The following is a 16,088-nucleotide window of genomic DNA, read 5'->3' as shown; positions in this document are numbered from 1 at the left end:
GCTAAAACAAAATTGTAACTTACTTATTTAATTTCAAGTGCAAGTTAATCTATACAAACATATGATATGTATATTTATGGAGAGTTTTTTAAGTAAGTAAATCAGCTATAAAGCCCTATATTGCCAGTCGCCTGGGTACGCTTGAAAAAGCCCTTACACCACCTAAAGTGATTATTTGTACACGGTAAGGACTAAAGTACCCATATTAGGAGATATAGAGAAATGCATAAACACTACAAAAGTGAATAGAAACAAATTAAAAGATAGAAACAAATTAAATAATTGGAACTGGTCAACTCAAAAATGTTGGCTACAGAAATTTATGATAGGATAAGACCCACGGGCTCTCAACGACCACAAATGTATGGCCTCCCTAAAATACACAAGCCGAACGTCCCACTTAGACCTATCTTGTCTATGATTGGCTCAGCACAACACGAACTGGCTAAGTGGCTTTCTGAAGTTTTGGACCCTGTTCTTCAAAAATATTCAAAACATTGCATCAAGGATTCTTTTACTTTCGCTGAATTCATGCAAAACTTGAACATCGAAAACGAAACATCTTTCATGTGCTCTTTTGACATTAGTAGTCTTTTCACAAATGTTCCTTTGAGTGAGACCATCAAAATATGTGCCGACGCTTTGTACCGGAGCGAGCTTAATAGCCCACCATTCCCAGAGGAAGTATTCATTGAACTGATGGAAACTGCAACACGTTCAGTTGAATTCAGTTTTAACAATGAAATGTACCAACAAAAGGATGGTGTCGCTATGGGTAGCCCTCTGGGACCTGCCTTGGCCAATATCTTTGTTGGCTTTCATGAAGAGCGTTTGTTTGACTACGACCAAAAGCCAGGTGTCTATTTTCGGTATGTGGACGACACATATACCATTTTCAAAACAGAGGCTGAGTGTGATATTTTTCTAAAACACCTAAATAGCCTACACCCAGCCCTCCAGTTTACGTTTGAAAAGGAAGAAAATGATTCCTTACCATTTTTAGATGTTTTGGTCGAAAAGTCTAACACTGGATTTCTTACCAGTGTATATCGCAAGCCTACTTTTACCGGTCAGTACATACGCTGGAATTCATTTTGCCCAAAACAACGCAAAGTCAACCTTGTCAAAACATTAGTACATAGGGCACTTATGATCTGCTCGAAATCTAAACTGCACGCTGAACTGGAAAAACTCAAAACGATCTTCTTGGACAACGGCTATCCTGAAGACGTCATTTTATCTTATACTAAGGAGAAGATCGCAAGTTTTTCGGCTGTTCAAAAGTTTGGTCCGCAAAAGTGCCCAGTTTATTTGAAACTACCATGGATTGGTAACACTTCCTTGCGATTCGAGAGTCAAATTAGGCAAGCCATAACCAATTGTTTCTTTGCTGTCAATCCTCGGATTGTTTACAGCACTAGGAGAGCCCTTCCATCCATTCAAAAGGATTGCGTCCCTACCAAACAAAAAAGTTCCGTCATTTATGAATTTACGTGCCAGTGTGATTCTGGCTACGTAGGGCGCACAACCCAAAGATTGGGGGATAGGATAAAACAGCATGTTCCTTCCAACATACGAAACAAAACTGCCCCTCAAAGAGAACAGCCTCCTCGATCTTGTAGGTCTAGAAACACTGTTAAAACAAGTGATTCTGCCATTGGTCAACATCTTTTAGACAACCCAGATTGTGCAAAACTCTATAATGACGACATGTTTCGGATAATTGGCAGAGCCCGGTCGTCCTTCCATCTAGCAGTTTTGGAGTCAATCTACATAAAAACGAAAAAGCCGCCATTGTGTAGACAAAAGGAGTTCGTTTTCTCTCTTGGACTCCATTGGTAATTTTTCTTTAGGCTCGCGGCACTGATTGGTCAACTATACCGGTCTTGTGCTTGCGTTTTTCTGATTGGCCTATTTCTATCCACAACTGGGTATATATTTTTCAAACGTGTCTTTTCGGAACCTATTCTGACGTTTTATGCTCTGAGGAGTGTCAGACGAAAAAGCTTTAAGTATGTTGTAAAATGTTTGCTTTTTTCAAAGCCATTTTCAAATTAAATAATAGAAACAAATCTTACCACAATATCGGCTGACCATAATTCTAGATTAGGCACACAGCAACAGCTAGGTAGATTGAGATTCAGTCTGTGTCTACAATTTCAAACAAGTCTTTTTAGTGTGGTGAAATGATAAAATAATGAAATATGCTCAATAATTTAGTGTTCCTTGAGCTAGAAAAGACAGATTATGTTTGAAATCATGTCTAACATATTTAATTTAAACTGGGGTTAAAGGAAAATACCTGTTTAATCAAATGTCATAATCAAATGTCATTTCGAGTCATCTTGAGCTCACTACACAAGTGGAAATTAGGACGACAGCTAACATTCTCGAGAGGTCCTTGAAAAAATATGAATCTCTGGTAAATATCGGACATATAAAAAATATGTTTTAAAGAAACACAATTGTTTGAAGTGTAAATCATCTAACATTTCACAAGTTTCACTCACTCTGAAGAACAATTTTCTCGCTTCTGTAAGAAAATGTCTCCACTGCTGCTTCCCAACAACAAAGATGGCCGTTGACATGAAAGGGAGGTCCCTGGCTTTTCAGGAAGGGAGGTTGCTAAAGTTCTCTACCTCTAGCTGCATCTAATGAAGTGCTTAAGGCACTGTCGATTGCCCCTCTTGTCTAATCATTGTTCGGCTTGAAATTTAATATCAAAATGCAAACCGAGGTTTTTGCTTTTTCAATAGAGAGTATGCTGAAAAGTTTTTTTTATTCGATATAAAAAGTTACAAACAAGACTACCGAAAACTTTACTGAATGGAAACTGCTATACTACATAACAAGAGCCTCCTAGCACAAACAACAATATTAAAAAACGATTGGAGATTTAAAGATTTTTGTTCCTGGATTATTTGAATCCTTTGGAGGCCTGGATGTTCAAGGCCATATTGGATGACTTTTAACAAACCATGAGGCAACAATATTGCATGTACACTGTTGAGAAGATCACGTCTATTTACATCATAAGTATGGCAGCGCAGAAAATAGTGCTTCGATTTGTTTGGCACAAAGGGTTCAAAGTATCCCTAAAATTATGTTTGAATTGATAAACATTAAGCTTACTGAGCTCGACCCGTAGCTGTGTTAGGATGGACAAGCCTTTTGGATCATGAAAATGATTGACAGTGAAACTTTCTTGAAAATATTAATAGAGCTGGATAGTCTATTTTCAGAGTCAGGCCTTTCCCATTCCGATAAGCAGTTTTGGTAGAAGAGTAATTTGAAACATAGGGTTCTTTTTTCATTAGATTAGGTAATACAACATCATGACTAAAATCGCAAATAACATGTGGGATATGGTTTTTCTGAGGCTGCTGCTGGTGGGAGAAAAGGAGGATCAACCCTTAGACATAAAGAATGTCTCGAAATCTTTTACAAAATAGCGTTATAGAAGTGACACAAATAATTTCAAGATCTCCTAACTTACTAGTACTGGGAGGTCGGGCTTTCTCAAAAAGCGGCACTTACTCAAGGTGTTTTGCTCCTTGGGATGCTGTCAAGAAGCTGCCCGACTGTTAAAATTTTTCAACACCTTGCCAGTTTCCTACCAATCGCTTTGCCTTAGTCTAGAGGGAATAATCTATTCTTTTCTTTAAGGTTGATGTTGAATGGTACGGATGTCCTATCAGTGGCGTAGCTAGCGGTCATGCTTGTCATGCCGGGCATGACCATCTATTTCCAGAGATAACATTTTTCAAAAAATTATATTTTCGTAAGAATAAAGTCCTATTCTCCTGATGAAATAGCTCAGGCCATTCGCCTTTGGAGCCCTATGGTTCCACGCAACAATATGGAGCCATCCGAAGGCGCTCTTCTATTGTCGGGCATGACTAAAACAGAGGGTTTCCAATTTAGTTCATGCCCATAACTATGAGCATGACCAAACCCTGTGTTTTAGTCATGCCCATAACGCTGGTTCCCTATGTTTGGTCATGCCTAACAATAGGAGTGACGCAGGAGAGAACAAAGGCCAATCATGCCACTTCAAGAGGGCATCATTATAATCATCAGAACCGTCCTGTGTTATTTCATGAACGCGGATGCGAGGCATCGATGGCGGCGCTGCTATGCCTAGATCCACGAGCTGGGAGGTGATTCTCTGTAAGTAAATGCAAGGAATAGCTTATTGACAAGCAGCCACTATCATGTTAATCTCCAGAACATTTTATGGCAATGACAGGGTTTTTCAGCCCTAATGTTGTTGCACTATATGGAGAAGTGACAGGCACGAAAGGCCATTTTTGGGCATAAAATCAGCGAGCAGGATCATTTTATGCAACCAAACCAAACTCTCAGCCTTTTCAGTAATCAATTGTTACTAGTTGAACATTTGGAGAAAATCTTCTTGATTAAATGAATGCCAAATCTTGGTGCTGTTTCAATGGATATGGATGGAGGAGATAGCATTGTTATTTTCCAAACCAACAGATTTGAGAGCTTAAACTTTCCAGACATTTAGCAGCATATTCAGAAACTGTTAAGCCCTTTAAGAGCATTGTTACCATATTATGATTAGGACAATAAGGTTGTAGTTAATGAATAGGAATGCCAAAACTTGCTTAAAGTTATTCTTCAATTTTTTATTTATTATCACATGCAATAACACTGTTTTTACACACAATTAAAGTCAAACTCAAAGCTCTACTGACTTCACTTGTAATTGAAAGTACCTTTTTACTACTTATAGATGTTTAAATAAGATGACCAGCGACAAGTCAAGCATGTTACTGATCTTGTTAGTAAAACAGTTTTATTTCTTTATAACTTTTCATGTATTTGAAAATTTACAAGTTCAAATTATTTCATTTAAAACCCTTGTTTGCTAGATTTAGTAAGGAAATCCAATCATGTGGATGTTTACCACAAGTATATGTGGAAACATATGAATGTTTTTATCAAGCTAAACTTATTTTGCAAGGTATTTTTCTATTAAGTCTTAACTTTGCAGGAAACATTTTGCAACTAGGCCTATCCATTATTTTAGCTTCCTATATTTCATATCAATATTTACATTGCATATTCCTTTGCCCATTTGTTTTATTCATCTATCAGTTCTATTTGGGTTGTTAGGTAATCGTGATGGCTTTAAAATACCTTCAATAGATTGATAATAAGACTATTTGTGAAAAATATGACCAAAAAGCTCCCATTCAGTTTCATGTGATTTAATGTTTTATTTACAAATTTTAGCTTATCTCTAAACTTTACAAATGTATTTCAGCCTGCAAATTGAAAGAAATTAGGAGAATAACACAATTATTTGTTTAAGCTAAATTTATCTACTATACTAAACTAATGTTTTCTAATGTCTTTTGTACAGTTCTGTTTTGAAATTGTCAGAACTCTGTCTGTATAAATTACCAACAAACCAAAACAGTGTCACAGCTACAAGACACAAAGGTCATTTTATGGTGTAACAAGATAATAAGAAAAGCTCTTTCCAAAGGTTCATCAAAAAATTTTTTATAAGTTGCAAGCCTTAAAATTAAAATTTCTCAAAGGAACTCGTCAACTGAAAAATTGGGCGTGGCAGAATATGGCCACACCCATATTTTTTCAAATTTGAGGGAGGGCATGACCACTGCTATTTGGCTAGCTACGCCACTGTGTCCTATTCAAGTGAAATGTTCCATCCAACACAGGTGTTTGATTCCAGAAAGATTGATGGTGGATAGAGACATGTCTTATGGGAAAGTATGAAAAGAAAAGACTTACTTTGATTTACCGGCTCGCTTCTCTATATAACCATTCTCGGTAACTGAAAAAAATCAGTTGGAATCAGTCTTTACATGATACATTAAAGATGGAGCCATCTTCTGACAGACGTAAGTAAGGTTTTTGCTCTAATCAGCTTGAATTATACATATATTCATCATTTTAGTCTCAGGTAACAAGGCTATATCTAATGGTCTATATTCTTGTTCTAGGTTCCAGTGGGGGTATGGCTGATGGAGAAAAATTGAAGACAGAGCAACCCGAGACTACTGTGAAAGAGCAACATGTTGATGTTGAAGGTAAAATAATATTGTCTTCTGTCATTACTAGGACACATAGTTCCTGTGTTCTGTCAAAACTAATATTGAATGAATGAGAAACCGTAGCAAACCAGATAGATCTTTGGTATGATAAAATTAATTATCTGTATGCTGTTTCCGTCAATCTCTTGCTGTAAAAATTTAGGACATACAATTTTCCTGTCACACGTTATCCAGGCGCAGCTATTTATTAGATCAGATTATCTTTCTTTTTGAAGCATACATAATTATTACACTATTACTAGGCGTAGCTTAATAACTTCAAAGGGTGATTCTTTAATTCTTTGGTAATGTCTCTTAAAATGTTTCAACTAAATTGTTAAGGCCTTTAGCATCAATGTCTGTAATCGTTTATTACTAATTGACAGAGTCTACGACTTATGAAAACTGTGAATCTCCTTGAAAAGCTCACAAAGCATTGCATTGGAGTTAGACATTGTGTGACTCTGTACTTCAAGATGTCTGAGGTTACCTTTGTTTTGTAAATTCTAAACGTTAATGAATATTACCTCTAAACCGAAGGCCAAGAGTATCTTTCTATAGGTCTAAAATGCACGGCAAGAAAAGCCGACGTTGCTCAGAAACGAACAGTTTCTACCAATCTCACCAAAATAAATTTGTAAGAAACTTAGAATTTCTGAAGCAGTTTCCGACATCATAAATCAGCAGAAAGGTACATTTCCGTTTCCACGGAAACGATAAGAAACGTTGGCGTTTCTTACAACAGAAACGATAAGAAATCTAACATCTCCTATGCCATTTTTACAGAATAAATTTATGTTTCCAAAAAACCCCAGTTTCTTACTTACAGAAAACCTCTGAAATTTAACTTTTTTTTAGGCAAATGATAGAGAATAAATTGAAATTTCCAAGAAATTCTAGTTTCTTACCTACGGAAACGGCTCAGAAATCTATCTTCTTTATGCAAATGATACCGAATAAATCTGGGTTTCCAAAAAACCCTATTATCCTTTTTTCCCTTTGGAAACGGCTCAGAAATTTCAGCTTTATCTTATAAACAAAATATCATATTTATCGAAAAAGATCGGCAGGTTGAGAAAATGTCAGATAAATTGAAAAGAAGATGTATCAAACTCATTTCCATGAAAATTATCAGAACATTTAATGGTGAAGACACCAATAATGGTACTAACAATAAAATAAGTTCATATTTTATACAACTACGGATAAGAAGAGTGGACTGACATGACATGTATGGACTGTAATTGCCAAGTTAAGATAAGTCAACACTAATAGATGAGACTATTAAAAATAAACTTTTGGAATAAACCTATTTGATCAAGTTCTTATTATAACCATTTATATTCGTTAGGAAGAGTGCAGGGGATGGAGATTCATATACTCAGGTGGAAAGTGAAATGGCGGCTTTAAAAGCGCATATTTGGAAAAAAGATATTAAAGAAAAACAATTTTTCAAGATTACTCAGCTAAAAACGTATTCTTTGACTAATAATTTATCTGGTTATACATTTTCAGTCCATCTACGTTATGGATACACACAATAATTTTCGTGAAAGTACTTTGTTGAAATCGTCTATCTATTTTCAATCATCGTAGTCCTCTTTTACAAATGTTTTTGTTTTCGCCCTTTTGATGGCATTCGTTTCATTGGATAAATCTTTTATTCCTTCAAATCTGTTTGCATTCTTCCGCATTTTTTGCCTCAGCGAGATGATACAGAGCTTTGGTCTCCAATGGGGGAGTTTGATCTTGAGAACATCTCCATGGTCCTCTTCGTCTTTTGTGCTTGAATACATCGCCACAAAGCTGATCACTGATAATGGCATTATCCTGCTGCCCAAATCTGAAAATTTTAATTTGAAGAGTAAATCGTTAAAAGCATGTTAAAAGTAAATCTTAATTCAGATTAACAGCGTTATTATAAAATCAGTTGTAAATTGGAGTTTGCGCAGTAGCTAACTGGGATGAATTTTCCAATGTGAAATTATTTTCTACTGACCCTTCATGAAAGTTAAAATTTACATACAAGACCTAGTCTTTAAACATGAGCTGACGTTAGCGTGCTCTTAAGAAAACTTACCCTCTTTCTATCTATTTTCCGTTGAAATCTGCTTGCTTCAAGGTACTTTCATGCAGGGGTTGTGAGCCAGGACTATGAAAAGAATTGCATAAAAGAATTTGATAACTGCAGATCTATCAGGTGTCCGCCAAACCAGGCGGGGAGTTAAAAATGCAACAGCTTTCGGTCGATTTCTTTAATCTTTTTAGAACATTTAATTTTTTTTTTGTTTACGCAGGTTTTCGACAAAATCAAGGTTGAATAAAGGCCACAGAATTTCTATTCTGCTTAAAGGCCCTGAAGGGCAACTCAGATGCCAGAAAATTTGAAGTAAGATGAGGAAACGAATTACCTTTTGATCGAACCACTATTAAATTTGCTCGCTCTGTGTTCTGCCATGTTTATTTCTGAAAGTAGAGAAAATACTTCGAAGATCTCTTTTCATGTCAGCAAACCGTTGGAATAAACTCAAGCACTCAGCCTCGAGGCAAAAGGGCGGAAATATCACCTTGACCTTTGCTACTTTGGCGCGCACATTTCCGTTCACAATAGGACAGTCATTGTGAAGTGACAAATTCTGTCAACTGCCATCGATGGGCTATTGTTTGTCATTCTGCCAGCAGCGCGCGAGCATGGTGTAGCCTGCATCACAGACCAAATCGAATTTGATTTCGATTTGGTCTATTTCGATTTGGTCTGTGATACAGGCTACACCATGCTCGCGGCCTTACAATTGTCGCAAAACTAGGCACTACAGGATAAATTTAATATTTTACTGAAAGCATACGATTAACCAACAGAGAATTTCTCAAATAATATAGCAACATAATCGTTTTCATAATCAAAAATTGCCACGCCGCAGGAAGGTTGTAAAAACGAAACACAAACTTTGGCGCAAAGACTGTTTGATTGATTTCGAGCAAAACCGTTTACTCACAGAAAGGACAAAAACGATTCAATGTTAAGCCCTGAATCCTAAATCAACAGTCTTATGGGTCAACTTGCTTTAATACCTGAAATTCTCAATAATACTTCTAAATAATTTAATGGAGACAGCCGGAGTGCAAAAAGAGTCGCTAATTTTAGTCATAAATTGACATTTTCCCCTTGAAATTCAAAATCAAGGGCAAATCAGGCAAACATCCAAAATTCGTTGCAATTCGATAATAAAAACAAGTTAAAAGTTTATGAGATCATTACCCAAAAAAATTAGCCAAAATCCGGCATGTAGATCTCAGTGAAAAGAAATTTCTAAGAAATTCGTAGCGTAAATTTCCGGCAAATAAACTTGCACTGAGATTCAGGGTGCACATTTCCGTAAGAGGAAATCTCTCTGAAATTTGTAGTGTAAATATCTGATTGGGAAACTCGTATACACGTGGAAATTTCGGCAAGTAAAACTAGATGAAACTGAGGCATGGACTAAAGAGCATGGACTAAAGAGCATGATGGTATGGACTAAAGAGCATGATGTTTTCTTGGCAAGAGAAATTCTAGTAGCCAAGCCATTTGGTTTTAAGTTTGGCTCTAGGGAAAGGGGGCAGGCATGGGATAAGGTTGCTGAGTCATTGAATTTGGTGCAACAAATTAGATTCACTGTAGATCAGAGAGGTGTAAGGGAGAGATATGCTAAATTAGAAAAGGCCTATAAAAAACGTTTGAGGGAGGAAGAAAGAGCAAGTGGAATTAGCCCTGAAGCAAGTGAGCTTGATGAAGCCATCAAAAATTTAATAGAGGCATCTGAAAATGCAGAAAAGGAGCTGATGGATTCCCAAAATAACAAGAACAAACAGTCGGAAAAAGAAAGAGAAACAGCAGAGAGTGTCAGGAAAAGATCAATGGAGAGACTGTCTCAGACAAGGGACAGAGAGGGCCAAGAAAGTTCAAATAAAGAAGAGATCTGGCATTGGCATGGTTGAGTATTTACAGGATAAAGAAACCAGAGAAGAAAGCCAAAAAAGGTTGATATTGATATCAGAGAGAGACAATTACAGCTTTAAGAAAGGATGCATAATGACATGTTTCTTATAAAGAAGCATGAAATCAAGTTAAAAGAAAAAGAGTTGGCTATTCTTGAAAAACAGCAGGAGGACAGGGACAAGAGGGGTGGGGAATTGCTGGAATCTATGAAAAAAATTATTGAGCAACAGCAGGAGATAATCAAACAATAGCAAGAACAAAAAAATATAATAGCTTCGCTGGGAAATGGCAATAATTATCTTTGACAAAATATTTAATTTCAATTTTTGCTGTAGTGCTGGCTGTGTATTTAAAAATTAAATTTTCTTCTATTTAAACCCTTAATTGATTTTTGTCATGTGTGTTACTTGTGAAAGACTTACGGCGAATTTGGTAGCTTTTTGTTTGTGGTTTATAGGTAAACCTTTATGAAGGGATTACTCCCTGCTAAAATATCGATCAAGGGCTGGAGGTTGAACATCAAAAAAAATTGGATGTGCTGTTCCCATAGAGGCAAGTCATAGCATTACGAAGAAGGGCACACACAATATAAAACTTTCCAATAGCACTGAGTCCAATCTTTAAGTCTTTCTTGAAATCGGTAAGCTTAAAATAGTTTACGATGTCTTAAAAGACCCATTCAACTGAGACTCTAAAGGCTGGTTTCCATATAACCGTAACTGCCGTTAGACTGCCGCCGGCACCTAGCTTCCATCCACAGCTGCCATGTTTAGGGTACCGCCGGCAGTGAAAAGTTTAATGGAAACACTTTCCAGCTGCCATGTCGGCGGCACCGTAAGAGCTAGTTTCCATATAACCGTAACTGCCGTAAAGCTTGCGATCCCATGCACCTTGATCCAAGATGGCTGCTGTCAATAGAAGATTTCTTTTGCACTGCCAGCTGGTTTTACTCATGTACTACTATACGAGACTAAGACGAAAAAGATCAAAGGTCAAACGTAAGCACAAGTTTTGGGTGCGACCAATTTTCCGTCGGCGATGTGAACAAGGCCATTTTCATACCCTTTGCAGAGAACTAAAGCTCAGTGACAGAGAATACTTTTTCAGGTAAGTACCTAGTCTATGATAATTGGGCTATGATTTAGATGGGTACATCGACGATATTTATTTTTGATTAAAGGCAGTCATTTTACTTCTTTTTACAAAACGTAGTTAGCTACAGGGCCCGGGGATACAAACAACTGTGCCACTGAAGAATGCATGCAAACTTATAAAAAAATTGTTCCTTTCAGGTATTTGAGAATGTCACCTGAACGATTTGAAAAGTTACTGTCCCTTGTTGGTCCACTGATAGCCAAGAAGAAATGTCGATCAAGAGAACCATTATCACCAGATGAACGTCTTGTTATCACTTTGCGATATTTGGCAACAGGAGATTCACAGCATTCCCAATCCTTTAATTTTCGTGCTGGCAGGTCAACAATTTGCCACATCATAAGAGATACATGTGATGGGATCTGGAATGCCTTGAATGGCAAATATTTATGTGCACCTGAGACATCAGATGATTGGGAGAAAATAGCTGCAAAATTTCAAAATGATTGGAATTTTACAAACTGCATTGGGGCATTAGATGGCAAACATATAGCCATTGAATGTCCCAGTAATGCAGGATCTATGTATTATAATTATAAAGGCTGAAAGGAACTTTATATTATAATTATAAAGGCTTCCACAGCCTTGTGTTGATGCCATTGTGTGATTCGAATTACTGTTTCAGTCTGGTTGACATAGGGAATTTCGGAAGAGACAATGATGCTGCAATTTTCAACCAATCAAAAATGGGCATGGCATTTAATGAAGGAGAGATGAATCTGCCCAAAGCAGAAGCTATTTGTAATTTTGTTTGCCATTTGTAATTGTCTCAGACGAAATATTTCCTTTGAAAACATGGCTGATGAAACCATATCCAGGCAGAAATCTTGGCGAAGAAGAAGAAATTTTCAACTACAGACTATCCAGATGCAGAAGGACTATAGAAAATACCTTTGGCATTTTGGCAGCAAAATGGCGGATCTTTAGGCGCCCAATACGGGCAAAAGTTGAAACAGCTGAAAGAATTACAAAAGCCTGTGTTTGTTTGCATAATTACTTGAAACAGACAGAGAATGCATGTTATGTTCCTGCAGGCTTTGTTGACACTGAAGATGACACTGGAACTATTATTCCTGGCAGCTGGAGAAGTGAGGTTACTGATGATGTTTCAGCATTCGAAACTATGAATCATGTTGGTAGCAATAACTATAACAAAGATGCAAAAGAAACTAGAAACCAATTTAAATTATACTTCAACAGTCCAAGTGGGTCTTTACCTTGGCAAGCAAAACATGTTCAGAGCTGTGGTGAAAAGCTATCATCAGATAATTGGGAACAGGAAAAAAATTGACAATTGACAGAACCTAACATTTTATATAAAAGATCTAGATTGAACATTATGTTTTAAATTTCTATGTAGTGGTTGAAATTGCAATGGTTAGCCTCTAGTTATCTATTTAACAGTCCAGAAATGTTTCAAGTTTTCAGATTTGTTGATAGCCAAACTTCTTAAATGATTCATTCCAAGGATTTCCAAAATTTTATATTTCTCCATTATGTGAACAAACAGGATATTGATTATTAGTTAACTATCAATGAGCATTATATGGGTAATTTTCCATTGATGGAAGGTTAATTAATGTTGCAACTTGCAGTAAAATATGTATACATTATTTTGGGACATCTAGTAGTTCATATTGTTGGTTTTTGAAAAAGTTTGCTTTTTGCTAACATCTCAACATTCTAAAGTTATTCATCTTATATAACCCCACAACTTCAATTATTTGATACATTTAGAATCCATGCTTAAAAGTTAATGAAAAGGTATCTTTGAAACAAATTGTTATTGATTCTGACTGTAAGTCACAATTCATTTTCCACATTGACTGATGTCCTGACATTGCTTAAAGTTGTATAATTGGCTGCAGCAGCATGATTCATCACCTTTCTGCCATGATGTTGCATGAAACTTTGCTGTTCATATGGCTGGAATTCTTTGCTTCCTTCAGAGTTAAACATTGGAGCCATGAATTGAGTATGATGCTGTTGGTGAATCTGTGGTTGGCTGTTGGAAAATTTCATCCATTCAACATCATTGAAGATCTTCAAGATCTGAAATTTAACCATGGATTTGTACCTTGGTTCTAGATTTTTAAGCTGGCCAACCAGGCTTAAACAAAAGTGTTTATCTTCATCAAGATCCTCACTTTCAGATGACTTTGTCTGAGATGGACCATCTTTATCCTTGATAGCATGACTGATGGCTTTCATTGTTTGAAAAAACTCTGCATCAACATCAATAGGGGCAATAGGTTTCTTTTTTTTGCCCAGGCCCTTTTCTTTGCTTTATGTGTGGTTCTTGTGTTCAGTAGTGTTGGGGCAGCTGGGGTCAAATTTTGAAGTTTCTTTTCTTTCTTTTTTGGAAGCTGAACATCTGGTGTTGATGCTCGTGACAAAATTACAGAGCTTGATCTTTTTGAGCCCGGAGTTGAGGAAGGCTCCTCTAAAATGTTGGAAATTTCCTCATCTTCAGGCTTATTTGTTAAATCTGCTACCATCTCTTTGAAGCTCCCATAATTTATACCTATGCCTTCATTATAATCATAATTCGAACCTGATTCAACCTCCTCATCATCAGTCCCATATTCTGTGACACCGCAATTTGGGCCTGAGCTGTCGACATCTTCCTCTTCTTTTCTGCAGACTTCCTCTTCATTTTTCTGTCTGAAATTGCTTACACTTTCCCTGTGCTTGATGTGCGTAATTAGCCATCTTAAGTGCTCATATTCTTCTTTTATTTGAGGCAAGTCGCTCCTTCCTGCGCCGAAGCGAGTGCATTTAATTCGTTTAACGTATTTTGAAAAGTTCGTTCTGATGCTTTTGTACCGTGTCTGGGCCTCTTCAACACCGATTCCCAATGTTTCACTTATTTCTATCCAGGCATTCCTCTTTTGTTGGGGAATTTTGTAGCCTTTGCTGGACTTGTCATATATGACTCTGTAATTTCTGATGCAATTCATCAGTTTCTCATTTCCAACATTTTCCTCTACGGGTTCGCTGCAAGTCGCCATGTTTGATTTGATGTGTTTGTGAGTAAAACAATGGCGCCAACAAGTAGCAATTTTGATTGGGCGAGACAATATCACATGACATTAGAAAATCATTAAATGATCGCCGGTACCGCTAGCAAGTGTTTCCATTAGACTTTTCACTGCCGGCTATACCGTAAGGCTACCGCAACTGCCGGCAAAAGTTGAACATTGCTCAACTTTCTAGCGGCAGTTACGGTACCGCCGGCATGGCAGCTGGAAAGTGTTTCCATTAAACTTTTCACTGCCGGCGGTACCGTAAACATGGCAGCTGTGGATGGAAGCTAGGTGCTGGCGGCAGTCTAACGGCAGTTACGGTTATATGGAAACCAGCCTTAACCTGGCTCATAGATTGATTGAAGGCTTGCTCTTCAGGCACAGCTCTCCTTGCAAACGGGCATTGGAGGTGGACTCTGTGAGGGTAGGCAGGATCACCGTAGATGCACAGTGGCTGACCTGTTGGTAAAAAAGAATGCCTCCAGCTCCTCCAACAGACCAGAAATTGCCAACATCCCACTGCCGTGTCGCCTTCCTTCAACTAGTCCAAACAAATTAGCAATTAGACCATTGGGTGCAACAACTGACTGAAACTTTATCGCATGTACTCTCTTATGCCCATTGTAAATTACTGGTTGGTTTTGCTTTGGCCTACAAATAGGTCGCACAGTACCATCGATGAAACCCTAGCAGTTATCGAGAGCAGCGCCTTTCTGGTAAATTGCATCTGCATATCTTTGCAAATTTTCTCTTGAAAGAAAAGGCTGGTTTAGACTTCTCAATAGCCGTCCGTGTGTGTCAACCATAAAGTCAATCACTATATTTGTTATCATGCAGAGCTGTGGAACCGGCCTACCGAACCTTGGTACTCAGTCGCATATCGACAAGGATATGCCATACGTTTGAGACAGGTGCAGAGAGCCTCGATGGAAACGACAACAACGCCATTCGCACATCTAAAATCCGCGGAGAGACGAAGTGCAACAGCAAGGTTATAAATGTCCTCCTTCTTAAACGAAACTCAACCAATCATTCGCAACCAAAGAACAAAAATGGCCGTTGACATGAAAGGGAGGTCCCTGGCTTTTCAGGAAGGGAGGTTGCTAAAGTTTTTTACCTCTAGCTGCATTTAATGAAGTCCTCAAGGCACTGTCGATTGCCCCTCTTGTCTAATCATTGTTCGGCTTGAAATTTAATATCAAAATGCAAACCGAGGTTTTTGCTTTTTCAATAGAGAGTATGCTGAAAAGTTTTTTTTTTCTAATATAAAAAGTTACAAACAAGACTACCGAAAACTTTACTGAATGGAAACTGCTATACTACATAACAAGAGCCTCCTAGCACAAACAACAATATTAAAAAACGATTAGAGATTTAAAGATTTTTGTTCCTGCATTATTCGAATCCTTCGGAGGCCTGGATGTTCAAGGCCATATTGGATGACTTTTAACAAACCATGAGGCAACAATATTGCATGTACACTGTTGAGAAGATCACGTCTATTTACATCATAAGTATGGCAGCGCAGAAAATAGTGCTTTGATTTGTTTGGCACAAAGGGTTCAAAGTATCCCTAAAATTATGTTTGAATTGATAAACATTTAGCTTACTGAGCTCGACCCGTAGCTGTGTTAGGATGGACAAGCCTTTTGGATCATAAAAACGATTGACAGTGAAACTTTCTTGAAAATATTGATAGAGCTGGATAGTCTATTTTCAGAGTCAGGCCTTTCCCATTCCGATAAGCAGTTTTGGTAGAAGCGTAATTTGAAACATAGGGTTCTTTTTTCATTAGATTAGGTAATACAACATCATGACTAAATTCGCAAATAACATGTGGGA

The 16,088-nt window shown here is 37.4% G+C and overlaps 2 protein-coding genes, 1 long non-coding RNA gene and 1 pseudogene across 7 annotated transcripts; 2 read left to right on the top strand and 2 right to left on the bottom strand.

Annotated features, from left to right (window-relative positions):
• Window positions 1-1,109: 1,109 nt before the first annotated feature.
• LOC148959105 (uncharacterized) lies at window positions 1,110-14,231 on the bottom strand. 5 transcript variants are annotated; one of them, XM_089111501.1, is made up of 3 exons: window positions 8,498-14,231; window positions 8,167-8,238; window positions 1,110-7,929 (listed from the first exon to the last, which is right to left on the bottom strand). In XM_089111501.1, the coding sequence occupies exon 1, from the start codon at window positions 14,229-14,231 to the stop codon at window positions 13,428-13,430; it is 804 nt and encodes a 267-aa protein (XP_088967627.1). In that variant the 3' UTR covers window positions 1,110-7,929; window positions 8,167-8,238; window positions 8,498-13,427. The 5 variants fall into 5 exon arrangements, with proteins under 5 accessions (XP_088967627.1, XP_088967625.1, XP_088967628.1 ...); XM_089111499.1 differs by having other exon boundaries at window positions 1,110-2,151; window positions 2,303-14,231; XM_089111502.1 differs by having other exon boundaries at window positions 1,110-2,151; window positions 2,511-14,231.
• LOC148959106 (uncharacterized) lies at window positions 5,771-7,533 on the top strand. The gene is made up of 3 exons (XR_016144299.1): window positions 5,771-5,894; window positions 5,997-6,083; window positions 7,438-7,533. It is a non-coding gene; the product is annotated as an uncharacterized LOC148959106 (long non-coding RNA).
• On the top strand, window positions 9,591-10,506 carry LOC135693330 (uncharacterized). Its single transcript, XM_065211778.2, has one exon. It carries the CDS (start codon window positions 9,591-9,593, stop codon window positions 10,062-10,064), a length of 474 nt encoding a protein of 157 aa, XP_065067850.2. The 3' UTR covers window positions 10,065-10,506.
• A 259-nt stretch (window positions 14,232-14,490) lies between the features above and the next one.
• LOC135693134 (uncharacterized) lies at window positions 14,491-15,267 on the bottom strand (annotated as a pseudogene).
• Window positions 15,268-16,088: the final 821 nt, after the last annotated feature.

This window comes from Rhopilema esculentum, chromosome 11, assembly GCF_057945365.1.
Source record: "Rhopilema esculentum isolate cy_ngs chromosome 11, ASM5794536v1, whole genome shotgun sequence".
Classification (NCBI taxonomy): domain Eukaryota; kingdom Metazoa; phylum Cnidaria; class Scyphozoa; order Rhizostomeae; family Rhizostomatidae; genus Rhopilema; species Rhopilema esculentum.
This window is presented reverse-complemented; position numbering and strand designations above follow the sequence as displayed.

Coding starts and splice junctions, on each gene's coding strand:
- LOC135693330 (XM_065211778.2), top strand. CDS start 9,591: ATGATGGTATGGACTAAAGAGCATGATGTTTTCTTGGCAAGAGAAATT.
- LOC148959105 (XM_089111499.1), bottom strand. CDS start 14,231: ATGGCGACTTGCAGCGAACCCGTAGAGGAAAATGTTGGAAATGAGAAA.